General features: G+C 41.4%; 1 protein-coding gene across 1 annotated transcript in view; it reads left to right on the top strand.

Annotated features, from left to right (window-relative positions):
* The first annotated feature begins 13,079 nt into the window (after positions 1-13,079).
* ssh2a (slingshot protein phosphatase 2a) overlaps positions 13,080-18,083 on the top strand; it is a 31,365-nt gene continuing 26,361 nt past the window's right edge. The window contains exons 1-2 of the mRNA XM_047391713.1: positions 13,080-13,267; positions 16,219-16,262. Coding sequence (XP_047247669.1) covers positions 13,205-13,267; positions 16,219-16,262 — 107 coding nt within the window. The 5' untranslated portion in view covers positions 13,080-13,204. The remainder of the gene's footprint in view (positions 13,268-16,218; positions 16,263-18,083) is intronic.

The following is an 18,083-nucleotide window of genomic DNA, read 5'->3' as shown; positions in this document are numbered from 1 at the left end:
CTTTTCACCACAATCAGTCATCCAGCCATTCATACACATATTCACACACTAACAGTGGTAAGCTACGTTGTAGCCACAGCTGCCCTGGGGCAGACTGAAGTGAAGAAGTGAAGCTGCCATACAATCTGCCCCACCGAGGCCGGGGGTTTGAACAGTTCATCATCATCACTTAAGTGTATTAGTGCCTCTGTTTCTTTACGTGACTTGTTCATACATCTGTTTTTGTTTTTCACCTAAAAGAAATGACAAAAAATAAAATAAATCGAGCACCCCGCTGCACTTATTGCTACCACTGGCAATGAAGCATTACAATAAGTTCATCTTTTATTGCAGTCATATAATCTCTCAGAAAAACTTCCAGCCTCAATTTTATGCACATGTTTTTAGTAAGGGAGAAAAAAATCTTTGTTAGCAAATAACTGCTTGGAGCATACAGAGAGCTGAATCTTTGACCCTGTTTCTTCATTCTGCTGTTTAGCTCAGCCCACAGGTTTTCTATAGGAGTTATGTCTTGGGACTGAGATGACCATGCAAGGAGGTCTGTTACATGTCTGGTGAACCATTTCTGTTGTTGATTGAAGCACATGTTTTGGATCATTATCCTCTCTTTGGAGAAGACAGAAAAGAGTTAGTGATGTCATGCACTTTAACAAGATTGGCAGGGCCTTTAGAAGAGAAATGGGCCCACAGCATTACAGATCCTTTACTATACTTAATAAGAAATCTAATATTTTGCTTCATATTAGATCCACCTGAAGTGCTTGTTACTGAAAGCTCAGCTTCAGTCCCGTCTGGCCACAGTTATCTATATTATGTATCTATACACAGCATAGATAATCTATTTTATATATCGATACACAGTTTCTAGATTAACTAATGTGTGGACTTCTTTGTGCAAACCCAGAAGGTGAGGTGCTTCTTAAACATCATCCCTGGGTAACCCCTGAGCTTAAAACCCATCTGAACAGAAGAAGAGGGCTTTCAACTCAGGGGACAGAGAGCAGCAGAGGAGAGTTCAGCACAAGCTCCAGTGCAGGATCAGGAGGTGTAAGATGGACTTAGGGAAGAAGGTGGAGGAGCGGCTCGTGCAGAGCAATGTGTGGGATGTGTGGAGAGGACTTCAGAACATTTCTGGATTTAGACAGAGTGTCAGATGGATTGAACTGTTATTTCCACAGGTTTAGTTCTCCCTCCACTCCCTCTGCCCCCTTCCTGCTCCCCGACGACTCAACCATTGTGGGCTGTATGTCAGAGGAGAACTAGCTAGGGTACCGGTCGGTCATCATAGACTTTGTGGACTGGTGTGAATGCAACCACCTGTGCTTGAACACCAGTAAGACAAAGGAGATGGTAACAGACCTCAGGAGAAGGACACCACCTCACTCATCAATGAACTTCCAGGGGGAAGACAGTTGACAGTTTTAAGTACCTGTGTGTTCACCTCAACAAGAAACTGAACTGGTCTGATAACACTGTACAAGAAGGGCCGGAGTCACCTTCATCTTCTGAGGAGAGGTCCTTGGGAGTGTGCAGGCCTTTGCTCAGGACTTCTTATGACTCTGTGTTAGACTGCCATCCTCTACACTGTTGTCTGCTGGGCCCCATGCGGCACAGAGCAGGGCAGGAAGAGACTGAACAAGCTGGTTAGGAGCGCCAGCTCAGTCCTGGGCTGCCCACTCTGTGGAGGTGATGGGTGAGAGGAGGATGTTAGCCAAGCTCACAACCATCATGGACATAACATCTCACCCACTGCACGGTACTGTAGAGGAGCTAAGCAGCTCCTTCAGTGGCCGACTGAGACACCTTCAGTGCAGGAAGGAGTGCTACTGCAGGTCGATCATCCCCACTGCTGTCAAACTGTTATTTTACCGTATAACTAGTGCAACAACCTCTGTATTTGTAAATACCTTCAATCATTGTCATTTTAACACAAATAACATCCACTTTTTACTGTATATAAGTAATCTTGTTTTTGCACATCTACCTTGTTCTTCTTTGATTGCGCATTTCTTTTCATAACTACCTGCACACTACTTGTGTGTTACTAAGAGCTGCTGTAACAAGTAAATATTTCCATTGTGAGATCAATAAAGTCTATCTTAACTTATCTTATCTTATCTTATCTTATCTTATCTTAAACAAAGGCAAATAGCATTTGGTTGTTATGAAGACAGTTCTTTGGGTCCTCATCCAAACTTGTTTCAGTTCCAGTTGTTTAGGGCCTTTTAATTAAAGCTCTTTATTATTGTAAAAATACGCATGTTTAGGTGACTATTTCCTGTAGCAATGTAATGACCATCCATCCATCCATCCATCCATCCATCCATCCATCCATCGTCTTCCACTTATCTGGGGTCGGGTCGCGGGGTCAGCAGCCTATGCAGAGAGACCCAGACTTCCCTCTCCCCAGCTACTTGGGCCAGCTGATGCAGCACCAATCCATCTATCGATCCCTCGCTCCATTTTTCCCTCATTGGTGAACAAGACCCCAAGAGATTTGAACTACTCCACTTGAGACAGGACCTCCCCCCCGACCTGGAGAAGGCACTCTACCCTTTTCTGGCTCAAGACCATGGCCTCGGACTTGGAGGCACTGATTCTCATCCCGACTGCTTCACACGGCTGCAAATTGCTCCAACGAGAGCTGTAGATCACGAGCCGATGAAGCCAATAGGACCACATCATTCGCAAAAAGCAGAGACGCAATCCTACATCCACCAAAACGGATCCCCTCAACACCTAGGCTGCGCCTAGAAATTCTGTCCATAAAAGTTATGAACAGAATCGGTGACAAAGGGCAACCTTGGCGGAGTCCAACCCTCACCAAAAACGAGTCCGACTTACTGCCGGACTAGCTGTGACACTGGTCGTACAGGGACGTAACAGCCCGTATCAAAAGGCCTGATACCCCATATTCCAGGAGTACCCCCCGCAAGATTCCCCAGGACGGTCGAACGCCTTTGCCAAGTCCACAAAGCACATGTAGACTGGTTGGGCAAACTCCCATGAACCCTCCAGGACCCTACTGAGGGTGTAGAGCTGGTCCAGTGTTCCATGGCCAAGACGAAAACTACACTGCTCTTTCTGAATCCGAGGTTCGACTTTCCGACGAACACTCCTCTACAGAACCCCCGAATAGGCCTTATCAGGGAGGCTTAAGAGTGTGACTCCCCTATAGTTGGAACACACTCTACAGTCCCCCTTTTTGAATAGGGGACCACCACCCCGGTCTGACAATCCAGTAGAACTCCACACGTTCTACCCAAAGTCCACACGTTGCTGCAGAGTCACGTTAACCAACACAACCCCACAACATCCAGAGCCTTGAGGTACTCCGGGCGAATCTCATCCAGCCCTCCGGGGCCTTACCCCCGAGGAGCGTTTTAATCACCTCAGTGACCTCAGCACCAGAGATTGGAGAGCCCGCCTCAAGGTCCCCAGGCTCTGCTTCCTCAGTGGAAGATGTGCCAGTGGGATTGAGTTTACGCTGCCCACCAACCCACAACGTCCCGAGTTGAGGTCAGCAGCACACCCTCCCCACTGTAAACAGTGTTGGTGGTGTACCTCCAGAAAAAAAACACCGTTAAAAGCTGCAGAAATAATCAAAGCAAAAACAAGGGCTGATATAAATACATGTCTTGCAACCTAGTCTGCGTGTCACGATCAATCATAGGGTCATGATCAGTGGAAAGGGTTTAATGAAGAAATTAACAAAGCTTGACTTTGGTCAGTGATGTGACCTAAAACTACATGATTACAGTAATTTGTCTAAATATTTCCTTGTTTCTGCCAAAAATAGAATAATATCAACAGTGCTTCACTGAGCACAAATCTTTTAGTTAAAGAGCCTATGACAGTTAATATAAGTAAAAATGAAATTGTTGTTTATCAAGTAACATTTCAAATACTAAACCATCTAGAAAGTACTGAAAGTACTGTTTGTGTAATGATTGATAACTTTGTGGTGACGCAGGTCTGTGGTAGCATCATGGTATGGGTCTCATTGGTCAGTATGGTCAGTGCAATTTCAAAACCTATATAAGAATTCATTTAGGTAAACATATGGAAGCTCCAGTGGCAAAATAAATGACTGAATCCCAACAACACATCAGAAAAGTCAGACATATATTGCATCTAAGACAACACTGCAACTGTTTACGGCTTTCCCTTTCCTTTAATGTCCAGTGTTTTGTGTCTCAGCCATTCTTGAGTGTATATAACTGTATCACTTAGATCATTATCCTGTTATAGGAACCTTGACCTGTGGTTGAGGCTGGCCTTTCTGACACTGGGCAGTACGTTTAACTCCAAGCCCCGTCCTTGTTTCACAGGGGGTATGATATTATTTTCTTTTAAATATTTCATTTTTCGAGGGAGTTGCGTGGTGTAGCGGTAGAGCGAGCGACCCATATACAGAGACTATAGTCCTCCACGCAGTTGTTCTGGGTTCGATTCTCCACCTTGGGAATCGCATGTCTTCCCCCCTTCTCTCTCTGCCCATTTTCTGTCTGGTAACTGTCAATAAAGGCCACTAGTGCCAAAAAAATCTTAAAAGAAATATTAATTTTTCCTTCTGTAAACAGAGTTCATTTAACTGGTCATAAAACTACAGGTTAGTCTCATCATTCTAAAGGTAATTCTCCCAGAAACTTTGGGGCTTGTCAGCATGCAATTCTGCAATTTCCAGTCAAGATTGTTTATTTCCCTGTTATTCATTGAGCCCTACTGGGTCTATTTCAAAGAAGCGAAATAATGGTTCAAAGGTGATGCAACTCAACCTTAGGTTTTAACTTGAATAGTTTTGGGATGACTTCCTTTGCTCTTTTTCTGCTATCCACATCATGGAAGGCTGGTGACAGTCCCATGCATGAACCTTTCACTTCTTAATAACAATGGCAACTGTGATCAGATGAACTTAAAACTGCCTGAAGATGGTCTTGCAGCCTCTGTCTTTATTGGGGATGACTTCAATTTTCTTTTTGAGCTTCTCAGACCGCTTTTACACTCACTTCCTATGGTTCATGTTCAGTGTGGTGAGCAAAATGATCCTAAACTGGATGTCTGTTCTCTGTAAATAGGGTGATAAAATACAGATGAGGGACCATGTCTAATTAGAAGCACTGCTGAATTAATGGGCATTTCCTGTTACCATATTTATGAAGAGCAACAAATTCTTTTAGCTGTTTCTATCGACTGCGGAATGAGCTAATGGCCCAGATTTGATGCACAAAAACTGTGATGAGCATGTGAAAATAATTACCAATTTATAAAAAATCCAGCATAGTCTGTTATGACTCAACTAATTTATGTAAAAAGAAAGAGTTGCAGTCGTGTGGAGTGAGCGGCATCCCATTCAAAGGCCTCAGCGGAGAAGAAATCATCTGTTGCTCTGAGCCTCTTTAAATCCTGGTTGTCCCAGCTTGCCAGGACAATCATAGATCCACTGCCAAACGGTGTGTGCCACATCATGCATCTACACAAAACATGATGGTTTCTTGTCAACACTGATTAATCCAGTTACTGAAGTCTGCAATCAGCAGCTCCAGCAAGCAACCTTATGTCCACGTGCAGACAGAAACACATAAATACACTGTGGGAAGCAAGCAGAAAAGACAGCATGTAAGATTGCAATTTTGCTGCAAGGACAATCAGTAATGAGTTCTAAGCTAATGAAAGACACATATGCTGCCAGGCATTATGCAACCAAAAAAAAAACAAAATCATGTAAATGTGTAACTAAATTATAGTTGAGATTGTTGGGACCGTTTTTCATATTTTGTTATGTTACAACCACAAAATTTAGCATATCTCACTGGGATTTATTGCAATAGATAAACACAATATTACACAACAATATTAGAACATTATTGAGAATAATGCATCTGTCTTGAGAGTTTACCTAGTATGTAAGTATCTCTTTGTATTTAATGCCAGTATAAATACAGCTGTTCTTAAAAAGGCATCAGAGGTTTTTTAGAAAACATTATTGAACAAACAGCATCGTGAAGAACAAAGACAACAGACAGTTCAGGGATAAAGTCATGGAGAAGTTTAAAGTGAGACTAGGTTCTAAAAAGCTTTGAATATCTGACAGAGCACTGTTCAATCCATCATCCAAAAATGAGCATGGTACAACTACAAACCTATCAAGACACGGTCATCCGCCTAACCTGATAGGCCAGGCAAGGAGAATATTATTTAGAGAAGCAGGCAAGAGGCTCATGGTAACTCTGGAGGAACTGTTCCACAGTTTAGGTGGGAGAATGTGTTGACAGGACGGCTGTTGTGCACTCCACAAACCTGGCCTTGATTGAACGATGAGAGGCAAGAAGAAACATGTGGAACAAGGTGCTCATGTAAGATGAAATCAAAATGAAACTTTATTGCCAACAAACAAAATGCTGTGTGAGTCAGGAGACATGATCCTGAATGCAGGCATGGGGATGGTGGTCCTATCATGCTGCAGGGGGACTGCTTTTCTCCAGCAGGGACAGTGAAGATGGTCAGAGTCGAAGGGAAAATGAATGGAGCTAAATACAGGGCAAAAAACCTGTTAAAGAATGCAAAAGACTCGAGACTGGGGACGAGGTTCACCTTCCAACAGGACAACAACCCACAGAACCAGAGCTACAATTTAGTGCATTAGATCAAAGTTTGTTCATATGATAAAATGGTCCAGTCAAAGTCCAAACTCTGCCTGCGGATGTTTGTGGTTGCGATGTGATGGTTTACAGTGCAAGATACCATAAACCAAACTTGCAAAGTAACACACCAGCAGTTTATTCTGCTCAGTTTGAAATAAAGCTCCATGTACATTTTGTGTTTTGACTTCATCCTACTGAGTTGTGTGTTTTTGGGGGACTTCCTGTGTGTGTGTGTGTGTGTGTGTGTGTGTGTGTGTGTGTGTGTGTGTGTGTGTGTGTGTGTGTGTGTGTGTGTGTGTGCGGGCTTTATTGTGGCAATTTCCTCTGAACTCCCTTTCGCTGACTGATGGACACCTTCTATGCTCTCTGCCTTGCGTTATCATTTCAGATCTATATTAAACAGCGACAGCGCGGGCTGTGTATCCCTTCACCTCTGTTGTACCTGTCATCTCAGCATCTGCCCAGCTGCCTGTCTGCCAGCTTCCCCCTCACTATCAGCTGTCTATCAGGACCCCCAGCTCATTTCATCTATTTTTCCCCGTTCTTATATCTTCTTATTTTCCTCTTTCTCATATTCATTTGGTCAAGCAGGCCCCAAGCTCTCTGCATAACTGTGTCCATCTCTGGAGCCTCTCTCTCGCGCTCACGTGTGCACATCTGTGGTTGCTTTTAGTTTGGCAATTTCCTCATAGGATCATTTCAGGACAGATAACCTTTACACTTGCAAGAGCTGGCATTGACTTTCCACTTCTCAGAAAGGCAATGAGCTTGACATATCTTTAAACTCAGTTTTTGCCTGCCTTCCCTCATAAAATCCATCTGAATATTCTTGACAATGATTCACAGGGTCACCCTTTTCATTCTGCAAAAAAATCCTGACATTTACCTCTCTAACTTACTCTGTCAGTCTTTAGGCCGTCTCCATTTTTCCCCCTGCACCACGCCGCTCTGCTGATTCCCTGATACGGCGTCTGCCTCTGAAGAACAGGAAATGAAGCTCTTTTTTCCCTCCAATCTGCCGCTCCCAACCCGTTATCACACAGAAACCTTGATTCCCTGCAAAGACTGCTTCTCCCCGCCTTAATGAATTCATTTTGCACTGAGGTAGAATACCATCTTATCTCAGTAGACTAAGGCCTCCTTTTTGCTGTGAGACACTCACTCCATTCTGCACTGCTCGCTACTCTTCTTGATTCCTTAGTTCATAAAGTTGTTGCTAAGGTACACCAAAAACTCCTTGATCTGCTTTCTTTATATTAGAAGTGATGAGAAAGATGACAAGAGAGAAAAGGAAATCATGCTTATAAGTCATTCTGACAAGCATTGCTCTTGTTGTTTATAGATATGGGAATAAAGCATCACTATCATCAACCATCAAGCCTATGTCACTTGGTTATGCCATTATTTTTACAGTGAGAGCCATATGACAGCAAACATTAGATTCTTTTGAGTTCCGATGTCCATTAAGTACATTTCCTTGTAGGAGTATTTATACCCCTTGTTATTGACTTTACGTGACAGACCAACGCAAAATATTTTTTAGAAAATGCTTTGACCTAAACCATTAAAATGTGAACCTTTACTCCAGCCTCAAGTCTTTAGCAGGTTTTCTTTTGGTATTGCCCCACACTTAGCTCCATCTATCTTCCCATCAACTGTGATCAGCTTCCCTGTCCCTGCTGGAGAGATACCATGTTTAACCCTAGAAAAGGTCTAGTGAGGGTGTTCAGTTGTAGTTTTCTGCCAACATTTGCTTGTAGGCTAAACATTTCAAATTTGGTCTCATCTGACCAGAGCACCTTCTTCCACCTATTTGCTGTATCCGCTACACCGCTGGTGTTCAACTACAAATGACTAACCCTATGGCTTGCATTCATCAATGGTCACTTTTTGGAAAAAAGATCTGATTTTTGGAGTGCCTCGGCAACCTGAGCTGTGGATTTTTGCAGCTCCTCCAGAGTCACCATGGGCCTGTTGCTTCTCTGTTTAATTCCTCCTTGGGGACATTGTTTTATAACCTAGCCCTGCTTTAAACTACTCGACTTTCTCCCTGACTGTCTGCTGTTTTCCTTGGTCCTCATGATTCTGTTTGTTCACCAGTGTTTTCTAACAAACCTCTAAGGTCTTCCCAGAACAGATGTCTTTATACTGAGATTAATCTAAACACAGATGAACTATTTGTAAGTATGAATTAAACTTCTAAAGGCAATTGGTTGCATAGGTGTTTATTTAGAGGTATAAGATTAAGGGCTGACTACAAATGCCAGCACACTTCATATTTGTATAATTTACCTTTTTGTTATGCACTATGTGTTGGTAAATCCCATAAAATCAAAATAAAATAAATTAAAGGTGGCAGTTGTGAAGTGAAGTGTTAAAAAGTTAAAGGGTGTGAAAACTTTTGAGAGGCACTGTATCCTAGAATCCGATGGATGGATGGATGGATGGATGGATGGATGGATGGATGGATGGATAAACACTTGTGTTGTTTACCAGTGCCTCTGGTTTTTCATGAGCTCATATCGCCCCCTGTTGGATTTTAAGGAGAATGAGGCCCTTAGTTTAAGAGCTTCTTGCCGTTTCTTTATCTCTTTAGAGGGTGGAGGTGAACTGGCGCCACCTTCAGTATCATAAAATGACATTGTTCTTTGAAAATTCTGTGGACAAAACATGCAACTCTACAATATTAAGCACTCTCAGTAAAGATTTATAAAAAGTTTATGTACATACTGTATATGATATAGATATATAGATTTTTTAGGACGCGCATAAACTGATGGAACATTAAATTAAGCTCAAAGGAGAATGTTCAGCTATCAGTTTGTCACCTTAAGCTCAAAAGCTCTGGGAATGTTTTGGAGTGGCCTAGTCAAAGACCAGACTTAAATCCAATTGAAATAATGTGGCTTCCTTAAAAAAGCTCAATGTCAAAGAAAGTGGAGCAAAAAATTCCTCTACAGCAAAGTAAAAGACTAATTCCCAGTTTTAAGGTTCAGGGGGTAATTATATTTTTCACAGTGGGCCAGGTTGTTTTAGATAGCTTTTTTTCCCTAAATAAAATCATCATTTGAACACCATTTTGCATTTATTCTGTTTTTTGTTTGTTTGTTTGTTTATTGATTTTCTGAAACATTTAAGCATGACCAAAGAAAAAAGAAATCTGTAAGAGGGCAAGTAGTTTTTCACAGCACTGTCCTTGTTCCCCAGGGAAACAATGGGTTACTGGTTACCAACTTGAAGTGTCCTTGACACTCTGATCAGCTTAAAAAATTTAACTAATTTGTTTAAGTCCCTCAGTTGTATTTGTCTTATAGGAATAAGTGTGAAGTCAGTTATAATGTATAAAATTGCTCTTTCTTATCAAATTAAACCACTAGATGGCAGAGCAAGTACATATCTGTCCTAAATTTATGTAAGATTTGAACTCAGTTTTAACTGTTGTGGTCAGAGATGTCAGAAGAATGTGAAAACACACACACCGTCTCACACACACTGTTCTGTGATCCAATCTCAGGAGGAGGCAGAGTTTAAACTGCCAGGAGGATTGTCTTTAGTCCTGTTGTCTCTACCTTGATAGAGAGTCAATGAAGCAGAGTCATCCTCTACACTAATCCTAATCTTGTTTTCTCCAACACACTCACTTTTTCAGCCTCTTTGTTTGTTGTGGCCCTCTCAAAGATTAGGCTACTTTCTTGACATATATGTGTTTCTTTTTCTCCATGCCCTGTTGGCTAGATCTGTGACTTTTATAGACAACACGGAACCAAACACATCTCTGCTTTTAGTATTTTATTATCATGCAATCAAAAACATCTAAAGGTGGACTTACAAGCACATCTGCTGGCTTTCACACATTTTAAACAGGCCTCACTGCAGGGTTGGATGTGGTATGGGGGTAGGGGTTAGGAACAACGTGTCATCTATCACATTGTCACCCCCTTCATTTGCAATCATTTTCTATTGTGTGTATTATTCCCTGTTTTTATATCTCTCTCACTTTCTTGCTCATTTATCTTTGCTACTTCTGAGTGCAATAAAGTTGCTGCTGCCTATTAGCCATGTAATCCGATTTTCTTTTATTCTTGCTTGTCTCTTGTGCCTTTAACACCAGGGCTCATTGGAGGATTGATAAAAATCCAAGGAAAATAATTACAAAAATAGAGAGGGGAGAGGGAGTGCCCTCAACAGGATCAGGGGAGGGAAGGAGGAGGAGGAGGAGGAATAGGAGGCAGTGACCCAGATAAATGCAAAGAAGAGTATCTGAATGAGCCTCCTGCCCTCACACAGAACTCAGTGCCACACCCATTCAGGCATTCCTTCTGCTGAGTATTCTGCTGAGAATACTACTCCCACTCTCTGAATATTATTCTGGATAAGCCAATCAGATGAACATATTTGCGTTCTCACTATGAAGAAAAGCAGTGACCATGGACAGGACTTAGAGCTATTCATTTGATTTTGCATCCTACATCAAGGTTTAAAGGCTCTTTGGAAATAAAGCTTTAATATCTTCTCACAGCTTTCACCTCCTTTCCTCATCCTGACCCTCTTCTGACTCTACTATCTCCTATCATCTTCCCCACCCCCCTCCTAAATTCACACCCAGACCCCTCCACCTCATCTCATCTCCTTGAGGAGAGCTGGTCAGATGCGACACGCCATGATCTGTGGTCAGGTGCTGTTCTGCAGCAGATCCCGTAGGAACAGACACTCAGATGGATTATTTATGACGCTTTATGTCACTTATCTGATAATCACACACACGCACCGAAAACACACCCTCACACTCTATAGTTTAAGACTTGTTTTAATTTAACTAAAATAATGATTGTTCTTAAAATCTTCAGGTTACTGATCGCTGTATAGACTGAATGGGTGTGTAAGCATTCGTCAAACCGCTTTTAACACGTTTGACAGCGGGTGAGTTCTGCGCATGCGCTGAATACCGGTCTAATTAGTTAAGTGGGTGGTATACAGGGAAGAGCAAGACACTAGTTTCTATCCAAATAAAAGCTTTCAACTGTCTCTTACAATGAAGACAGCATCGGTTGTTCTTTAAGAAGGTTGTCAAGGTAATAATAAAAGTCAGGTTAATTTCTGAACTAAACAATAGGAATTCAAATTTTAGCTTTCCAAACGGATCAAATAACATTGTTTTTTCTAAAGTTAATCATATTTATCCATACACACTAAAAAGGGACATTTTAAGGGTATTAAATATAAACCATTAAAATGATTTACAATTGAATTAAGCCTATAGAATGCAATGTTCAATAAAAGTTCAGTTCTAACAACATTGAAATATTTGGTAAAAAAAAAAAAATGCTGCTTAATATCTTGGATTAACTGAACATGTTGGTTCTATTAACCATTATTCTCATTACTCATTTTCAGTATCCAGCAGAGAATGGTAAGGAATAGGTTGTATTCTCAATGTATTTACTTAGTAAAATAATTTAAGTTAGTATTCAGCTTTAACTAAAGACAAACTTGCACACAAGCTGTGCTATGTCATATCTTAGCCGTAGTAGTCAACAAAAAGGTTGCCATTCCACCATCATACAATAAATTTAAGTCAAATGTATTTCAATAAACATGTTGTTATGTCATCATCAGAAACCAATTCTAATTTGTTTCTTTTTAACATGGAGGGCACACCAGAGAATCTGAAAGAAACAGCAAAAGCGTTTGTCAAGTTTTGGTCATGATTGTGTTGCCAAGAAGGCTCTAGTAGATGTGTCTGTTGTGATAGAGTGGGTCGTCTGGGTTATTGTGCCTTAGTGGGAAGAGCTGTTGTCTTGCAATCAGAAAGTTGCAGGTTTGATTCCAGCTTCCTGGGCTAATTACATGACCTCAAGTTGCACTTAAAAATGCTTTAAATGATCTGCATGACAAGAAAAGCGATATATAAATTTAGTCCAGTTGTCTGTGTGCAAAAATGACTGCAGCTGTGAAACTGCTGTTAAAAGGTGCAGTTTTGGTATTAATCAGTCTGAGCATGTTGATTAAAAAAATTCTTTAAAAACTATTTTTAAAAGCATGCTTTTGTCCTGTTGATTATAAGCTGTTGATTGTACAGTTGTTTCCTACTTCTAATGATTAATATAGACTGAAAAATAATGTACGTCTGAAGTTGAAGTCAATATAAAACAGAATATTTTGAATAATGTATTTGAGTTTAAAAAATACATTATACTGATTAATTTGAATACATTGCATATAAAAAAATAGTTCAAATGTGGCTAATTTAGTTTAAATAATTTAGATAATTGATTTATTTATTGGCTCTTTAACCTACACAAATAATAATAAAAATAATAAATGAAATTGGTTACATTTAAAGGTTTGGTTCAGAAGCGTACGTCGTTTATTTTGAAAAAGTTCACACCGGATATGGACAATTACCCTCTCCGACTTTACACAGAAAAGGCAGCTAAGCAACCTCCAGAGAAATAACCTTAGGAGCTCCTGTTTTACTCTAGTTCCTCCCTGAAATAATGTCTTGTATGCCGGGTTTCCGGTCTCCGAGGTGACCGGGATCAGCAGCAGCAGCAGCCGGGATGGCGCTGGTCACCGTCCAGCGGTCACCGACAGCGAGCACCGCCTCCAGCCCTTGTGTTTCTGTGAGTACATGTCAGCTGGAGGGACGTTTTATCAGAGCCCACAACGTTAGCCCCGCCGTTCTCTTCCTCTTGGTAATCTACATGGGAGGCTAACTTTTACAGCTGCCGGCATTTTGCTGTAACGTTAAAGGAAGCAGTGGCAGTCCTTCCGGAAGAGAAGAAGTTTGGGCTTTAAGTTGTTTAGCTTTAGTACAAAGTTCAGACTTGGGTTCATACATATAAAAAGTTTTTAATTTGGTCAAACTTAGCCATTCAACGTTAGCTTTATGTGGCTGACTCACTTCCTCCTCTAGATGAGCTTGTCTCAGAGCAGTCTGGCTTAATAATTGGGGTTTTAATGGCTTTATTAGCTGCTCAGGTTGTTCTTCACCGTAAAAACCTTTACAGTTTATATGTTTTAGGTCCACATTCGCAAGGGCTTTCTGTGTCTTTGTCCTTATTGAGTTTATGACAAATAGCAGCTCTTGGTCAGTGGAGTGGCAGAGAGAGAGACGGGTCGCTGCCCCGGAAAGCGGGTTACTGGTACAGGCTTGTCAGTCCCTGTTGGAGGCTGTGGGGCCGTCCCGTTATCCGCTCTGACACAATCAGCAGGCGATCAAGCCTCCCTGACACATGTGCTGGTGTTGCTGCCAGAGATAAATAACTTCCCTCATGACCTGAACAAACTGAAGGGGCTGAGTTGGCCTGGCCTAAAACACAGACTTTAAGGTTGATCTGCAGGGCCTTACCGTGTATTGCTGCTTCATGATTGTTAGCACACCACTGAAGTATTCACTTTAGTTCACATCACTTCAATTCGGCTGAATCCAATGTCCCAAGTGCCCTACCCCTCACCCACCCCTCAGCACTTTAGTCAAATAGTTCAAATATCCCACTGAGAAATGGGTCCTTGAAGAAGCTCATGCATCAGTGGTTCTCATTGTTTTTACACATAAACATCCTGAGCTAACAGTGTTCTGTAAACAGCTATAAGTGCTGCAGCTAACATTTTTATGCACATTAAGGATGCACAAAATGAAAATCCCTAATAGTCTTTTTATTGATTTCCCATTCAGTCATACCTTTACAGTGCTGACTAGGCCATTCCTGTTTTCAAGACTAACGGAGTTGAACCAACAGATGAAGGAAAGTAGTAGAAAGTGGTGAGAAGGTTCTTGTTCACCCCCAAATGTACGTATTGTTGCTACAGACATTTTATGTGTGGTAAATATTTTTAGTAGAACTTATCAGTCGTTGAAGAAGAATGGTACAAGCCTTAAAACTAAATAAAAGGGTGTAATCTGAGTATATATAACTGTTCTTTAAGCATAAGCTGCTTTTAATGGGATTAGGTCAAATTCAACGATATTTCTGGGTGGGTATGAATTTCAAAACAGAGAGACTGAGGCAAATGATTGTAGATGGAGGCTACCAGCTGCTTGTCATGAGACCCATTTCTGTTTAGGAGCAGCCATGTGAGGCATCTGCTGCTGCAGGGGAAGGACAGGGCAGAAACTCAAAGCAGGAACATCTATGGATATCACGCTAGGATAAAGATAAACTCCAATCAGTCTTTTATCCTGCCAGTTATTTTCATTATTAATGGAGATAAATAGGCATTAAATGCTTAAATATTGAATTAGATTTTATTAGACCGTTTATTGTGGTTCTGAGCCCTCTTTGAGCCAGATCGTTCTTTTGAAATATGACAGATTATGACCCTCTGATCTAACCTACGATTTCCCTAAGCAGTAGATTATGTTTATTAAAGTCTTAAAACCACTTTTACTTGCTGTAAAGTATTAGTATAACTTAGATTAGTTTATTTTGATGCATGCCTTCTTCTAAAAAGGATGTACTGCTTAGATGAATTGTTTTCATGTTTTAAATAATTCAGCCAACATCATTATATTTCCTGAACAGCTTTCCTCTAGTGTATACAGGCGCAATCTGCCTAGCAGCAGCCTGATTCCCTCTTTTTATTGGCTATATGACCACTCCCTACACATGCATGTGGTGGCATGGTAACTATGGTGATCAGCTCGCACCTAGCTTCTAATGAGATATTGTTATATACTTGTATTACAGGCATATACATCTGTAGGTACCTTGGAGTTGTATCAGCCTGTACTGGTGTTCTATATGCCTCTGAAATCTGCTGAGAAAGGCTTTTCCTCAGGTGCATTTGCACAGGAAGCATCTGCTCCCGGGCTCCTGTTCCTCTTGCGTCTCGTGTACTTTGTGTCGAGCTCAGTCTGCCGATGAAAGGATCATGGTGCAGCCCGCTGCCTTTAACAGGCTCCATCACATCTGCGGCAGCAGACACAGGAGCAGATAAAACGGAAGCTTCAGCTCTTCCTGACCTAAGCCGCAGCTGCATCCATCTCTTTATCTCCATCATTAGCATCTTTATTTAGTTTACCTCCCTGTCCTGAGACCAGGTCTGGCCTTTCACAGCAAAATGCCTCTGGATATTATGTTCGCTTTGACCTGTGTGATGGCCAGAGTTGACAAATTGATGCCAGAAAGAGAAAGTTCTCCGATTTAAAATAATTTTTTTGGAGGGATTACCGAAGCAGACTGGGATTAAAACTGTGCATGTGTTGGGCTCCGCTGGTTGCAGTGGTGGGGGGAGGTATGATTGCGGTTTGGAGATGGAGGCAGAGTGTGGCGTGGGGTTGCGGGGATGCTCAGCCTTATCCTTTGAGCGTCACTTAAAATACCACCCTGGCCCCGTCTTATCTGATGAAAAACCCCATACTGACACTCCACTCTAGCTGCCAGACACTTTAGCACTTTTTTTTTATTCAAGAATAATTGAGAGTTGACACAGCATGTGTTGGAAACACGTCACCTGAATGTCTTTATTCATGATGATTGGGTTTGTTAATTCAGAAAAACTGCTGGTGACAGCCTAATGCGTACCGGTGGAAGCCCTGAATAAAAATCTCTGTGTTCTTCTTCCTCTTCAGGAATCTGGGAGTGCTGAGGACGACCGCCGCTCCCAGCCCAGGAGGTGAGAACATTCTCGGTTTTATGTTACTGGGAGTTTATATTGGAAGGTTCCTGGAGTAGCATCCTGTTAAAAAGCTGTAAGCGCATGCTGAAACCACCAGGGGGAGACTGCATATCAGCATTAGTGTTTTTCTTTTCTCTTTTTAAGGGTTTCAGCTCATTTCTTTTTTGTTATTTCTATATTATTATTTCATTGTGGTTTAATTAATAATTTTAGCCATCAAAGACCAACATGTCTGTTGCATTTATGAGAAAAAAGAACAATCACACCAATTAAATACCTTTACATACATTGATTCGGCATCTTTATGGCCAGAATAACCCTGACCCGCTGAGCCATGGAATCCAATAGAGTCCCTGAGAGAGTGCGGTTGTATCTAACACCAAGATGTTCGCAGCAGATGCTTTAAATCCTCTAAGTATCGATGCAGGGGCCTCCTTAGATCAGAGGCTTTTGTCCAGCACATCCCACAGGTGCTCGGTTGGACTGAGACAGGTGAAAACTGGAGGCCAAGTCAAAACGTCGAACTTGTGGTGCCGTTCAAACCATTCCTGAATTAAATCTGCTTCACGGCAAGACGCATTATCTTCTTCAAAGAGGACATAGCCCTCAGAGAAAACGAATATGATGGCTATGCAGCACCTGTACAACACACTGATGCACTGTCTACTCTGACACCTTTCAGCATTAGTTTTTCCTGTCAGTTGGATCGGACAACACAGCCAGGCTTCGCTCTCTTTTTGCATTAGATATCCTCGCGCTACTTTCAGTAGACGCTGACCCCCATAGATCGACAAACACCCCACAATAGCTGTATCTTTGTAGATGTTCTAATCCAGTTATCAAGCCATCACAATTTGGACCATGTCAAGGTCACTCAAGTTTTTACTGTGTCCATGTTTCCTGCTTCTGACACATCAACTTTGAGAACAAAATGTTCGACAGGTACCCTAATGAAGAGATAATCAGTGTTTTTCACTTTTATGTGTTAGTGGTTATAATGCTATTTCAAGTCAGTGTTTACTTGGTTGAATATTAGGGAAAACCAACTTTTTACAAGAAAATATGGCCAAAAGTGTCTTTGTTTTAACCTAATTTGAACTGGAAAAATATGTTTGTGTTGTCTAAATATAGATCAAAGTTTGCATAAGTTTCATAAAAGCAAGGATAATTATAATTTGAGATTTGCGCCAGAGTTTCTGCGAGAGGCAGTTTGCTGTCTCTCATGTAGAAGACAAACAGCACCTTTGTACGTATGTTTCAGAAATATTTTGGTAGACCTACCAACGTCACAGCCTGTGGTTGATTTGCATAATGCAACCTGACGGTTGTGGCGGAGTTGATTTGCTTTTGACGTGCGTAGCTAGATGGTCATAAAAGACTAGGCTGTCAACACTGTTGTTGTTGTTCTTTTGTTTGGTTGCTCTGGTGCCTCTGATGTTCCAGAGCCACTGCCCTCTTCTGAACTACTTTCTAAAGGTTTTAGTTTTTTTTGGGTTTTTTTCTCTAGATCTGCTTAAAATCAATTTACTATTAATTGGGCAAATTTAATATTTTTACAGAAATGCACACTTTTATCATGGGGAACGATCGCCCTGGACTCAGAGTTCTGGGAAAATCTAGCAACAATCATTAAGGAGGGAGTGGAACATCAAAGCCTGTGCAGCCTATCCTGGACTTTGTTTGGGAGGTTTTGTAGACTGAGCTAATGTTTGAAGTGCAGCCTTAATAATCCAGACTTGTCAATTCATTGTCCCGTGCTTTTGTGGGTAATATCTCTTCAGGTACGGTTAAATACAACATGCTATAAGGCAGTAAAAC

Source organism: Girardinichthys multiradiatus, chromosome 18 (assembly GCF_021462225.1).
Source record: "Girardinichthys multiradiatus isolate DD_20200921_A chromosome 18, DD_fGirMul_XY1, whole genome shotgun sequence".
Lineage (NCBI taxonomy): Eukaryota > Metazoa > Chordata > Actinopteri > Cyprinodontiformes > Goodeidae > Girardinichthys > Girardinichthys multiradiatus.
Note: the sequence above shows the minus strand (reverse complement) of the source record. Positions and strands in the feature narration are given on the sequence as shown.